General features: G+C 33.1%; 1 protein-coding gene across 2 annotated transcripts; it reads right to left on the reverse strand.

The window, feature by feature from the left end:
• Positions 1 to 3,803, reverse strand: LOC111897737 (zinc finger CCCH domain-containing protein 24). Of its 2 annotated transcripts, none has more exons than XM_042895772.2 (14): positions 3,221 to 3,803; positions 3,026 to 3,118; positions 2,653 to 2,940; positions 2,470 to 2,542; positions 2,253 to 2,385; positions 2,027 to 2,180; positions 1,869 to 1,952; positions 1,656 to 1,778; positions 1,411 to 1,581; positions 1,126 to 1,260; positions 962 to 1,057; positions 589 to 881; positions 253 to 495; positions 1 to 117 (listed from the first exon to the last, which is right to left on the reverse strand). In XM_042895772.2, exons 1-14 carry the CDS (start codon positions 3,734 to 3,736, stop codon positions 93 to 95), a joined length of 2,427 nt encoding a protein of 808 aa, XP_042751706.1. In that variant the 5' UTR covers positions 3,737 to 3,803; the 3' UTR covers positions 1 to 92. The 2 variants fall into 2 exon arrangements, with proteins under 2 accessions (XP_042751706.1, XP_042751707.1); XM_042895773.2 differs by having other exon boundaries at positions 248 to 495.
• Positions 3,804 to 13,972: the final 10,169 nt, after the last annotated feature.

A 13,972-nucleotide genomic window follows, 5' to 3' on the forward strand; every position in this document is an offset into this window, starting at 1 on the left:
AATCCAAAAAGTTAGACATCTTTCACTACTCTCTCGCAAAACGCGACAACCATATCCTCCTTTTAAGATCCTCAACCAATACAAAAACGTTTTCATGAAAAACAAATGAATACAAAACTTGAAAAAAAAAAAACAAAAAAGATAAAACATTATCAAAATCACTAAATAATACAAATAACACATTTTTTTTTTCTTTCACATGTGATGTTTAAGTAAAAAAAATGTTAGGAAGTAAGATTTTACTTACTTTACCTTTCAAGAAGCATGACAAGTTCACAATGTGGGGTATGTGGGAAAAGGTCAACAGCCATGGCTTTGACCGGCTTAAAGGGTTCAGAAGTAGGCATAGATTTGGCTCTATGTCTAGCCAAACCAGCACTACTCATATTTCTCCATCCTCTATTGTTCTTATTCCCTTTCTCATTACTATCATCAGAAGGAGTACAAAGCTCAATTGCATTTGCCATTAAACTTTCAGGATTACACGAAATGTAACTGCAAAAAAAAAAAAAAAAAAACAGGGTAGATATCGTCACAAATGGGAAAAAGAAAGGTGGAGAATGTAAAATTAGTTTTAGTTTTACTTACACAAGCCTTTTTAAACGTGAATGAGTCCTAAGAGCCTTGATTACAGTGGGATGAAGTCCAACACGTGGAGGATCCACAATAGCCACCACATTTTCAAAATATTCCATCTTTTTCTCATTATTATTATTATTATTATTATTGTTTTCATTAACAGAATTATTTTCTTCTTCCTTTTTAACTTCTTTGATATCCTTTTTCTCATCTTCCTTGATACCAACATTGGAATCACTGATTCCAGAGTCTAGTTTTTTTGTTAAGTACTCTTTTAATAGCGACCCCATAACATCTTCCGCCTGTAAATGAGATCAATAAAACAATTGATGTCTACAAAATTTGAGAAATTCGGTTTTTTTTTTTTTTGAATTATTCTCACTTTTGAACAGACAAATCTGCAGTTTTTGATTCCATTGATTTCAGCATTCCGATTTGCATCAGCTACTGCAGAAGCATTCATTTCAATTCCAACCACCTAAAAACAAAAAACTATAAGCCTATGAAATATATTAAAGATTTTTAAAGGACAAAATGGTAATTTACCATTCCCACACGGTGGGCTAGGGTAAGCCCAATGGTTCCGGTCCCACAACATACATCAAAAAGTAAGGTATTGGGCCCTAAATTGGCCCAATCTCCAGCAAGGGAGTAGAGTTTTTCAGCTGCAAGGGTGTTCACCTACAAAATTTTGAAAATTTAGGTGGAATGGAATTGGTGAAGGAATGGAATCGTAGATTCCATTCCATTGTCTAACAAAACAGATCCTTTGAAATTATATGTAAATTGAAAAGGCCAAAAGAGAAGTTATATTTATATAATATATATTACTTGGAAAAAAGCTGTAGGGGATATAAAAAACCGAAGATTATTTATATAATCTTGAATTCTAGCTTCTGCAACAATTTCAGAATCCTCCATTAATCTACTTTCACCCTTGGTAAGTGACAGGTGGCGCAATGGAGCATCAGCTGGTGCCACATTGGATATTCCTTGATGATCCTTCATATATATTTATAGAAAAAATAATATTTTAATAAAATGAATAATGAATAATGTAACATTTAAAAATATACCTGAACAACCAACACAGTAAGAGGCAAAGAGGGAGAATTTGTAGAAGCTCCAATTACAAAAGCTTCAGCCATTTTCTCAAGTTCAACATTTATAGCTTCATCATCAATACCCTTTGAGCAAATCTGTGTAAATAAATCATAACACATAAAAGGTCAATAATGGAAAAAAAAGAAAATTTGTAACTTTCTAAATAAGCAAAATCTAAACACAACCTGAACCATAACCAAGACTTCTGAAACATTTGATTCACCAGATTCCACCTCAGCAATCTTGCCAGGTGTCCTTCCTTCTCTGACCTAGTTATAATGAAAAGATTATGATTTCAGTTGTTTGTTACAAATAAATTATTTTAAATACTAGTTTAACTTACTGTTAGTTGGCGCCAAAATCCAGTATTATTCATCCTATTCCAAATAGGGAAAGTTGAACTTTCTAGAAACTTCTGGAAGATTTCAGCATACTTACAACCGATTCTAGAAACATTTGGACAATCTAGAGGTTCTTCAACTGCTGTCACACCTTCCCTGATTTTCAAATTCTATATTTATAATAACAAAAATTAAAAGAATGAATGGTAAATTATTAAATCAAAGAACCTGAAGTTTCCTAAAGAAAATCCCACTGTAGGTTTTCCTTGTAAAGAATATCCAACTGAAAATTCACATTTGTTTCTGTATCCATTTACAAGTGGTGATTCAATTATCCCCTCTAGTTTGCATGGAAGACCACCTGCAACCATAAAAAAAATGAATATATAAATAGCAAGAAAGATGATGAATTGATAAAGTTATTCTTAGCAAAACTGAAAATTACCAATTTCCCTGGAATTAAGAATCCAATCTGGAAGTGAAACACCATTTGGACAAGCTTTACGTGCATTTCGAGTCTACAAGATGAAGAAAGTATGTTTATATCAGGTTGAGAAGTGAATCAATGATTCCAATTCATCAAGAAATAGGAAAAATAATTGTTAGGGTATGTGATTGTGTTGCTCACAAGTTTTTTCATAGTCTGTGCAAGAGAAGTCTTCTTGTGTTCCAGTTGATCTTTGTAAGACAAATGGGCAAGTGGAGTCACAACTTCCCTGGCACTTCTACCCTTCAATACAGAGCTTCCAGGGGTAGAACTGTCATTAACCGAATCTCCATCTTCAACCTCGTTTGCAGGTTCTGATGTAGCTGAATTGTCTGAAACCATTTTTGGTTTCACGTTTCTGTCAAAAGATCTTGGGATGACATCTGCTATCTTTAAAGTTCTATTCCCAAATGGCTTCCCCTGCAGCTTCTGTTGAAACAAGGTTTGATTAGAGAAACTGGATTAGTTCTATTGGGTTGCAGAAATCATGTCGATTTTGATAAGTAGATAATACCTCGATTCCAGTTTTCACTTGCTCTGTGGTTTCAAAGGTAACAAATCCTACAATCATTCCTTTCTTTGTCTTAGCTGATTTATACTCGATTCCCTGGAAATCAGAAGAAGCTCGTATCAGTAAAAAGCGATCACCATTCACCGCTATCAATCAAAACCTTCAAAATTCAATAATGCAGTAGAGAGAAGAATTCACCTGCTCGTTGAGAAAGTTCCGTAAATTATCCGAACTCCACTTCATCGGAAGATTCACTAAACACTTATCAAGCGCAGACTCAGAGCATCCATCTTCTGATATCGTTTCCGTCATCATAACTTCGTCATCTCTTTCGTCCGCTTTGTCTCTATCTTCATTCTCTAACTTCAACTTCTTCGCCCTCTCGGAAGTAGGGTCCCATGTATTATCAGGTCGTGGCCGGAGCTCTTCCTCCCCATGAGCATACCGGCACGTTTCTCCGTGGCTACACTCACCGCCTGTCCGCCTGAAATAAGAACAGAGACTCGTCTTCGATAGAGGGTGAATTGAAGTGGTTTTCTCAACGGTTTCGGATTCGGTTTTCTTACGCTTTTCTCCTTGTTCCACATCTTCTACTGGTTTTGCATCTGGAGAAGAATGAGAGACAGTTGCGCAGTCTTCCGGCGGGTTTGTTTCACCGGTGCCGTTGGATGTGGGGCCATTGGTCGGAGTATCTAGGGTTTCAGTTGCCATCATCGTAACAGTTCGGGTTTTAGGATGTGTTTCAGTTCAGAGATGTTCTCTTTTTACTTGTTCGCTTATGTTTTTGATACTTCAACTTTAGATTTTAGTCATGTAAAAATAAAAATAAAAATAAAAACTAACTTATTTTAAATAAATTTTTGTTTAAACCATTATATTTTATATATTAATATTAACTAGGTGTAAATGCTTTATATGGATTCATTTAAAAAAAAAAATTAGATATGAAATTCTAAATATTTAAAACTTTGAATTTATAAGAAAAATTTTAAAAATATTAAATTATTAAAATTAATGTATTTTTTCTTTTTTTAAAATTAAACAAATAATTTAGAATTTTTAACAAAGGAAACTAATGCAGTTTTAATTTAAAATTTTTAAAATTAAAAATAAAGTCAATAAAGATATGCATTTATTATAATTATTACATTTAAATATTATGTGTAATTGATAAAATGAAAAAAAAAACCATAAAATTCCATGTGGAAAAAATTTAATTAAAAAAAAATAGAAAATGACATGTGGTCAAATCAATGAGAATGTGACATGTGGCAAAAAGATTTTCATTTATTAGAGTAGACTGGCAGGTGATTCGAGCTTCGCACAAAACCTTTTTATTTAAAACAAAAATAGGACAAAAAGTGTCAAGTTCAACAAAATCTAGGGGCCATTCATATAAATTGAGCCATCTCCCTAAAAAAATCTTTAAGATATATAAAAAAACAAAAATGAACCAAAAATGTCAAATTCAACAAAACCTAAAGACCATTTATGTAAAATAAGTTAATTCTTTCACAGGAAACACTAAAAAAATCTTTAATATGTATAAAAAGCAAAAATGGACCAAAAGAATCAAATTCAACAAAACCTAAGGACCCTTTATGTAAAATAAAAAAAAGGAATGGTTTAAAGCAAAATATAAATTGAGACAAAAAAAAGTCAAAAACAAAAGCTTAGAGAAAAAATAACAACAGGTAAAACATTTGAGACAAAAGAGGCGATATAAAATTTAGTGTTCATAACCGTGTTATCCTTTTAATATGTATATAAATACTTACTATTATTTTAATGAAAAAAAAAAGGATGAAAGGAAAAGGAGAAGAATGGAAGGGAGGTAATGAAAAAATAATGTTTATTACGTTGTCCGGAGTGGATAGAACTCCACACATGAGTTGCTTACATGGAGGTTTCTCTCCACGCATGAACATCGCCCCCGGCTTTGGTGGGTTGGTGGTGGCGTGGCTACTAGGACAAAAGAAGATGGGAGATTTGATTGGCCGGTCAACTTTTCGAACGTTTGAGCATTTATATATATATACAATGGCGGAGCCACGTTGGGGCCAGAGGGAGCCCAGGCCCACCCTCAGATTATTAATTTTTCTTTTTTACTAGCCCAAATAGCCAGGCCCACTCTCGTCGCTTTCATTAGTCTGAACCCCAAATCTCATTAGATCAAATTAGCGGGAAATTAGATAGAGAAAAAGTGCGATCAAGCAAGTAAGACAACCAGGCATCGTCTTCTAAATTTCTAATTCTCTTAATTGAAGTTTGCGATCGAGCAAGCAAGCAAAGCAGCAGGTTATTGACTTATTGTATGTAAATATTTTATATTTTCAAAGAATTTAGGGTATACTTTTGTTGTATATGTCGGCAGCAAAGCAATTGGGATACCGTTAATTTGTTTATTTAGAATTGGAGTAGATACGATTCCTATGATCCTATTATTTATTGTATAAATTATGTTATTTAGATTATGGGAAAAGATATAGCAACCGATCCCCACCATTTGTTTATTTAATTCCTTTTGTTGCACACTTTCATACAGTATACTTGCCCATGCTGTGAAAAGAGAAAGTCACAACTCACAGTGTGAATATACTTATCTTTTAATAAGTTATTAGGAACACCCTAAAAAAATTTCTTGGCTTCGCCCTTTTATATATATATATATATATATATATATATATATATATATATATATATATTATATTCCAACTATATATTGTATGTATCAAGGCCGGTGGTAAGGGGGCAACAAGGGCGTGTGCACAGGGCCTTGTTTTTTAAGGGGCCCAAAAAAATTAGTATATTCAATATAATGCAGCCCAAATTAAAAATGTTGATAATTCCTTTCCTTAGTCCACACAACAAAGGCTTCAGCGAACAAAAAAAGAAAACATTATTATTTACTCAATAAAGCATTACAGATTACCGATTCACAGCAGTCCAGAAGCATTGAGCGTTCATCAATCAACAACCATTGATTCAAGGTAATCGATTATTCATAACTCATAAGGTAGAAAACTAGAAATCGCAATTACATTTAGCACATTTGATTAATTTATTGTAATTGTGAACTCCGAATGTGATTAAAAGAACTTCTTTGATTGTAAATTTGTAATCGTGAACTCAGAATCGCAAGTGGACATATAACCCCAACTTATAATAAGTCTTCCCCAAATTACATAAAGTAAGTAATCTCATTGGTCATAGAGAGTTAGAGACAACCAAACACGAACTTTGACCAATCCATTTTTCTTTTAATAATCAATTACTTATTAAGTGTGTTTATGTCAAAGTAGGCCTTACGATCAATAAAACACTAAATATGTTGTTTTAACTTTTAGGTAATGATATTTCCTCATTACATTAATACTACCTTATTAACTATGGTTTTGATATGTTTATTGCTATAAATTTTATTGCCGTTTTTAGAAAAAAAAAATATTAGTTTATATAATTTATTTTGTTACACCTTAAGGACTAAGGGCCTTTTTTATTCGGCTCGTCCTGGGCATTTGAATCCCCAAGGTCGGCCCTGGTATGTATGTAGGATTGATTGTAGACCAATCATTTAAATTATTTTAAGAAAATAATTAATTAATATTACATTTAATATGCATTAATTATTTTCTTAAAATAACTAAAATGATTGGTCCAAAATTAATCTTACTTGCACACAATAGAAAATGGATCAATCGGGATCGAGATACGGCAAATGAACTTTTGGTATGTGATTATTTTGCTCTTGATAGTTTATATGACCTATCGAAATTTGAAGAACGTTTTCGTATTAGTAGAAATTTATTTTTACGTATAGCTAGAGATTTGAAACGTAATTTATGAAATTTTCCAATTAAGATGAGATGCTAGAGGTAAACGTGGTTTTACTACAATACAAAAATGTACGGCCGCTCTTAGACAATTGGGATATGGCATAACCGATGGGTTTTGAGCCCTACAACATTCTTATGGTGTACATGCAACCTTAATTCTTTGACCACTATCAATCAAAACCTTCACAATTCAATAATGCAGTAGAGAGAAGAATTCACCTGCTCGTTGAGAAAGTTCCATAAATTATCCGAACTCCACTTCATCAGAAGATTCACTAAACACTTATCAAGCGCAGACACAGAGCATCCATCCTCTGATATCGTTTCCGTCATCATAACTTCGCTATCTCTTGCGTCCGCTTTGTCTCTATCTTCAATCTCTAACTTCAACTTCTTTTCCCTCTCGGAAGTAGGGTCTCATGTATTATCTGGTCGTGGCCGGAGCTCTTCCTCCCTATGAGCATATCGGCATGTTTCTCCGTGGCTACACTCACCACCTGTTCGCCTGAAATAAGAACAGAGACTCGTCTTCGATAGAGGGCGAACTAAAGTGGTTTTCTCAATGGTTTCGGATTCGGTTTTCTTACGCTTTTCTCCTTGTTCCCCATCTCCTACTGGTTTTGCATCCGGAGAAGAATGAGAGACAGTTGCGCAGTCTTCCACTTGGTTTGTTTCACCTTTTTCATTGGATGTGGAGCCATTGGTCGGAGTATCTAGGGTTTCAGTTGCTATCATCATAACAGTTTGGGTTTTAGGTTGTGTTTCAGTTGAGAGATGTTTTCTTTTTACTTGTTCGCTTATGTTTTTGATACTTCAACATTATGTTTTTGATACTTCAACATTAGATTTTAGTCTAATTATTATAACATTTAAAAAAAAAAAAAATAATACTTTAAACTTAAGGGCTCTTTGGCAGGATCTGAATTTCTAAAAGTGTCTAACATTTTAAGAGTTGAATGTTTATAATGTTGTTTAGTTGGGACCTCTGAATTGTTGTGCTAAATTATTAAAATGATTATTCTACCCTTATGTTTTATTTTTTATTGAATTCATCTGTTTGTTTAGAAAATAACCTAATAAATTTCTTAAATAAGTGTATATATATATATATATATATATATATATATATATATATATATATATATATATATATATATATATATATAAACACCTTATAAAATCCAAATTTAGCATAAATCAAAATTAAACACAAATCCAAATCAAACATAAATATTTTTAAATCCACAAAATCATACAGTAAATCCAAATAAAATCCTACAAATTTAATTTGACCCGAATTGATTCGCAATCTAGTCACGCAAATTATCTATGTATTCATTGTCTTGTGAACCTCATTCCATACCGTATACGTTTTGTAATCCTCGTTCATTCTCGTAATCCTCCTTCATTATTAGTTGATTTACTTGAAAATTTTGTAATAATCATCCATTATTAGTTTATATATAAATGATTTTACATCTTCTATTCATTTTTCATACTTATTCACAACTTTTATGTTAAAATATAAAAGTTACTTCACATTTCGCTTATGTTGTCCTAATATTAACTACTTACCCTTACAGAAACAACAACAAGAGTGAAGCATATATATAAACGAAAAACAAAAAACCAATGAAAAAGGTAAATAAAATTGGTATTCTATTTAGATATGATTAACTTTATTCATATGTGATTGCCAACATTTAGATGCGATTTTATTTTAAAATACAACATAAAATGAAGATAATGAAGATAATTTTGTTTTGATATGTTTTGTTTACTTTTGAACACAAACAAAACTATGTTATATATGTTATATCACATATGAATAGAACATAATTTTAACGTCCCGTTTAAAATAGAGTAATTAAATAATAAACCTGGAACCCGAGAAATAATAATTAGTATTATTTTATATTCTTATAGCCCAAGATCAAATAATATTTAGTGGGGTGTGGGTTTCGGGGAGCCAAATGATATAAATTGGGTCTTCAGTGGTTAAAGTGTAAATTTGGGACTTATCCGGTAAAGATTTTCAGTAATCAGGGGGTGTTTAGTATCATTTGGACTTTCATTGAATAGATACTTGGGGGCAGGGACTAAATGGTAAATTTTGGACTTAATTTGAAGAGGTTTTGGATGGTTGGGGCTAAAAGGGTAAAATATGGTAGTTAAGTTGAAAGGAATGGGCTTGGAGGGGCCGAAGTTGTTAATAAGGCCAAAGTTTTAGATGCGACGGTTGCGTATAAATCCATCACACATGCAACCCTAAACTGAACCCTAATGCAGCCGCCACCCTCCTAACCTCCAGACGCCACCACCCCCTTTACTCTCGTTTTCCGATCAGCAAGACCACCGGCGTTGCCACCATGCTAAAGTTGGAACGCCCATCGTCAACCGCCGACGACAGCGACCACCAGAAACCACCGCTCTTCTCCGTCTCTTTCTCCAGCTGCCTTGTCGATATCGATCGCCACCATTTAGCGTTGTTGCTGTCGAGTCGTACTTAAGTGGAGGTTGCGCCTCCTTCTACGACTCCTGCCGCCACCTGTCGTATTCAGTTGAATGGATCAAAGGCCGACAACCATGGAGACCATGGTGGTTCGTGGTTGTGATGAGGTTGCGTGTGCGAGTGTGGTTTTCTATCCAGTGGGATTCATGAAGAACCACCATGGCATCCGACCATGGTGGCTGCTACCGATGACGAGTTGATACCGCCGATTGTTGCCGCTGCCACCACTCCAAGTCGTCGTCGTTGTTTGCTGCCGTAAGGTGGGTGATTGTGCTCATTGCCCGAGTAACAGATGGATTGTGTTGTGTGGTCAGGAAGCGGAAGTGAACCACCACCACCACCGTGAGGTGGTGGCTGTCACCCTCTACCACCGTCGGCCACCACAAGGTGGTTATATGTGTGTTTTTTTATTAGTGTATGTGTTTTATTTGGATTGTGTTGTAAATTGTAATAGTGTCAGAATAATCAATAGAAAAACTCATAACCACCACCAGCCACCGTGTTGGGTGGCGGTGTGACTCGTTTGCGTTTGTCTCGTTTGGGGATGCTTGGACAGAGTAGGCTCAATGAAACCCTAGTGGGCCCAATGAATCCCAAATTAACCTAAAAGCCTAACCATTTGATTAATGGGCTAGTATTGGGTTGGAAACCTTAATTAGGGTTTGGAAAACCCTAATACCATGAAACCCTAATTTTGGGGATTGATCGGGACACGCACGAGAATTATTTATTAAACTTAAAATATTAATTAATAATAATTGCAATTAGTCTAAGTCAATATTTGACTTAATGGATTAAGTCCTTAATGGGCTAAGTAGGAACACTTAACCCTAATCGTCATTTCATGTAAAAACCCTAATTTCAATTGGGCCTTGAGTTGGGCCTTCCTATTGGACTTGGGTGATTGGACTATTGATGGGCTATCCAAGAACAAGTAAATGGACCAAAATAATTAGATGGGCTTTAGGACAAGGCCCATGTGAAGAACTTGTGCCCAATTTGGAAAATTGGGTCATAGGTGGGCCATAACCGTGCCTTAATGATTATGTGATATTGGGCCATGGGAGTACCAAGATTTTGGACTAGAATAACTGGATTGGCCTTAAGGAAAGACCATGTAGAGGTTTGGGCCCAATTTGGAAAATTGAGCCATATGTTGGGTTTTGGCCTATTACTTGACTATTGGGCCCTTAGAGTGTGAGTTGGACCTTGAGCTTGGAACCCAATTATTAATTGGGTATTGTTTAATGTTAACAGTTCGGGAATCTGTCAACCAGTAGCTGGAGTTTTATTTGTAGGACTTCAGCAGTGTCAGGTGAGTTGTCATCATTATACTAACAATGTCGAAGGCATCAATATCGACCCTTATCAGATTTGCATTCGGGTTTATTGAATGATATGTTTATTGATTTACATTCTGGTAGTTAGGATGGTTGTTATGTTAGAGATCGGTTAGATCAGTATCCTGTTTATAGGATGGTTGCTGTGTTAGTGATCGGTTAGATCAGTATCCTGGTTGTAGGATGGTTGTCATGATTAGTGATCGGTTAGATCTGCATGTTTACTGGTTTATATGTATGTGCACATGTTTGTTGGTTTGGGAAAGGGTTGAGGCAGGTACTGCTGTATGCAGTAGGCCAAGACACCCTGGGCGGATTGGGTAGACTACAGGCCTGGGTCGGGCAATTCTAGTAAGGTTGAAGGCCCAACGAGCGGTTTGGATAGGCTAAAGGCTTCGAGGAGGGCGGTCTAGACGTGCCGAGGGCTTGGAGAGCGGTCCAGATAGACTGAGGACCAGGAGTCGGTCCGGTCAATCTGATGGCTCATTATGCATGTTGTTTGCTTATATGTTATATGATATGGTTATATATGTATGGCGTTGGTATTTTGGGGGTATCTCACTAAGCCTTCGAGCTTACGTTTATCGATTATTATTTCAGGTACTTCTGATGATCGTTGGAAGGCGAAGGCGTGACCGTGCACTTCCTTATATTTTCATGATTGATTATGGGGATACTCTGATGTCTAAACTATTTTGAAAACAAATTGTAATGACTTAATGGTTTTAAATGTTTTAAAAAGTTTTAAATTGGCTTGAATTTTTGGGATGTTACAATAATTTTGTATCATATATACATTATTGAAATATGAATATAACAAAAATGAGTTATATATGTTCTGTTTACATATGAATATAATATATATATATATATATATATATATATATATATATATATATATATTCATATGTGAATAGAAAATATGAATATATGTTCTATTCAAATATTCATTTATGAATATAAAATAGTATCTTTGTAAAATGTATATCAAATTCACTTATCAGAAACTCACTCCTAAATGAAGATAAGAATATTGACATTTCTGATAAATACCCACCAACAATGAAATAAACACGTTCAATGCAGAAAAATGACAAATGTATAAAATTCTTATCATATATGTTATATTCATTTATGAATAACTTGTATATCTTTGCTATAATTTTCTTCTATTAACATATGAATACTTCAATACAAATGTGTTTTATATTAAAAAAAAACTATTGAATTCTTGTATTCATATATGAATAAATATATATGATTTAGTTTTGTTTGTATTCAAAAACTAATCATATGTGAATTGAAACGATTATTCATACCTTTATGTTGTTTTATTTTGGAACATTTTTCTTTTGCAATTGGTGATTGATCTTCAGTATCTTCACATATGAACATAACATATATATTCATATGTGAATATATATATATATATATATATATATATATATATATATATATATATATATGTGTGTGTGTGTGTGTGTGTGTTCTATTCACTTATTCATTTATGAATATAAAATAGTTTCTTTGTAAAATGTATTTTAAATTGATTTATCTTCTACTCACTAATGTATAAGGTAAGAAGATTGAAGTTTCTGTTAAAGAGCCAACAACAATGAGAGAAACACATTTGAAGAGGAAAATGTCAAAGGTATAAAATTCCTATCATATCTGATGTAACACCCGTAGATTCGAACTAGTCAATTAAGATATAATAAGCGTTAAAAATGATTTTTTATAGAAGATTATTTAGGATAAATAATCTCAACCAAAGTAATAGTTAGTGTTAACAATTGTAACATATTTGACGTAATAAAGAATAATTATGTGAATATTATATGTTTCATGATTATTATAATATAATAAAATAGGAAAAATTAGTCGAATCGTCCGTAAATCGTAAAAATAAGTGCGCTAAAATATATATATATATATATATATATATATATATATATATATATATATATATATATATATATATATATATATATATATATATATATATATATAGGAAGTATACGTCGTCCCGATCCCGAAAATATAAATTTCGTCGAAATTTGAATCCGTATGAATTAGATATGATTTATATAAGATATAAAAGTCAGTCGTGCACAACGAATGTATACGTAAAAAGCTACGAAGAGAATGGTTGAATTTTAACTAATGCGACCAAAATGAAAATCATAGTACTCCTTAAAATAGGAATTTTGAGAAAAAGAATGTCAAAAACGGAGTCCGTACGAGAGAGTTATGATTTTAGCAAAATTATTTAATTTTATTAAAATATGGACAAAAATATAAATTCAAAATTAGCTGACGGAGTCTAAACAAAAGTTGTAAATCTCGTTGATAGCTACGCGTGGATATAAAGAACGTCAAAAACGGAGTTCGTATAAATGAGTTATAATTTTTAATAGCACGTTTACGTATTAAAATAAAGTGTAAATCATATATATATATATATATATATATATATATATATATATATATATATATATATATATATATATATATATATATATATATATATCGGTAGAAAGGTATCAATGATACGGTCGTTATAAGACTAGTGTTGAATACTTTCGACATTAGTTTAGTACAAATATTAAATATATTTAAAATAGTATTATAAAGGGGTGTTTAGCCATTTAAGTAAATATAGAGGTTGGTTTTTGAAAATCCAATTACTATAAATAAGAGTCTCTAGGCTCTCATATTTCTTGCACCATTCTCTTGATTCAAGAGTCTTTCTCTTCTTATCCCCCGAGCATTTCGGTCCCTTGTGATTCGACTTCTTTTTCTGTAGTTTTTTGTATAGTAATGTGAGCGATGAAGCGCTGCAGGAATGTTTCTTAGGAAGATTCAGGGACGAAGTTTTGCCCCTACAGAGCCCGGCTCCTAGCTAAGTAAGTTATGCTACCCTACTTTAAATATAGATTATAATATTGTTATTATGAACATATAAATAAAATTTATCAGTGATTCAAAGTCGTTATACTGATTGATCTACTTACGGGGATGATGTCTAGCCTGTGATTTAGTGAAGTGTTTAAAGTGGGATTTCCAAACAGTATACTTCGTATACCAAATGGACCCTATCTCCGATATGATCCTACCTGGTTGTTCCTTACTTGATAGATCATGAAGTAGACTTTGAGTTAATGATGAATCTAGACTAATAATTAGTCGCAATAAAGATTAAACTAAAACTTAGCGATAATAATGCTAGGTTTCGTCGAAGGAAAATAGAATCGTTAAAAAC

This window comes from Lactuca sativa, chromosome 6 (genome assembly GCF_002870075.4).
Source record: "Lactuca sativa cultivar Salinas chromosome 6, Lsat_Salinas_v11, whole genome shotgun sequence".
In the NCBI taxonomy this organism is placed as follows: domain Eukaryota; kingdom Viridiplantae; phylum Streptophyta; class Magnoliopsida; order Asterales; family Asteraceae; genus Lactuca; species Lactuca sativa.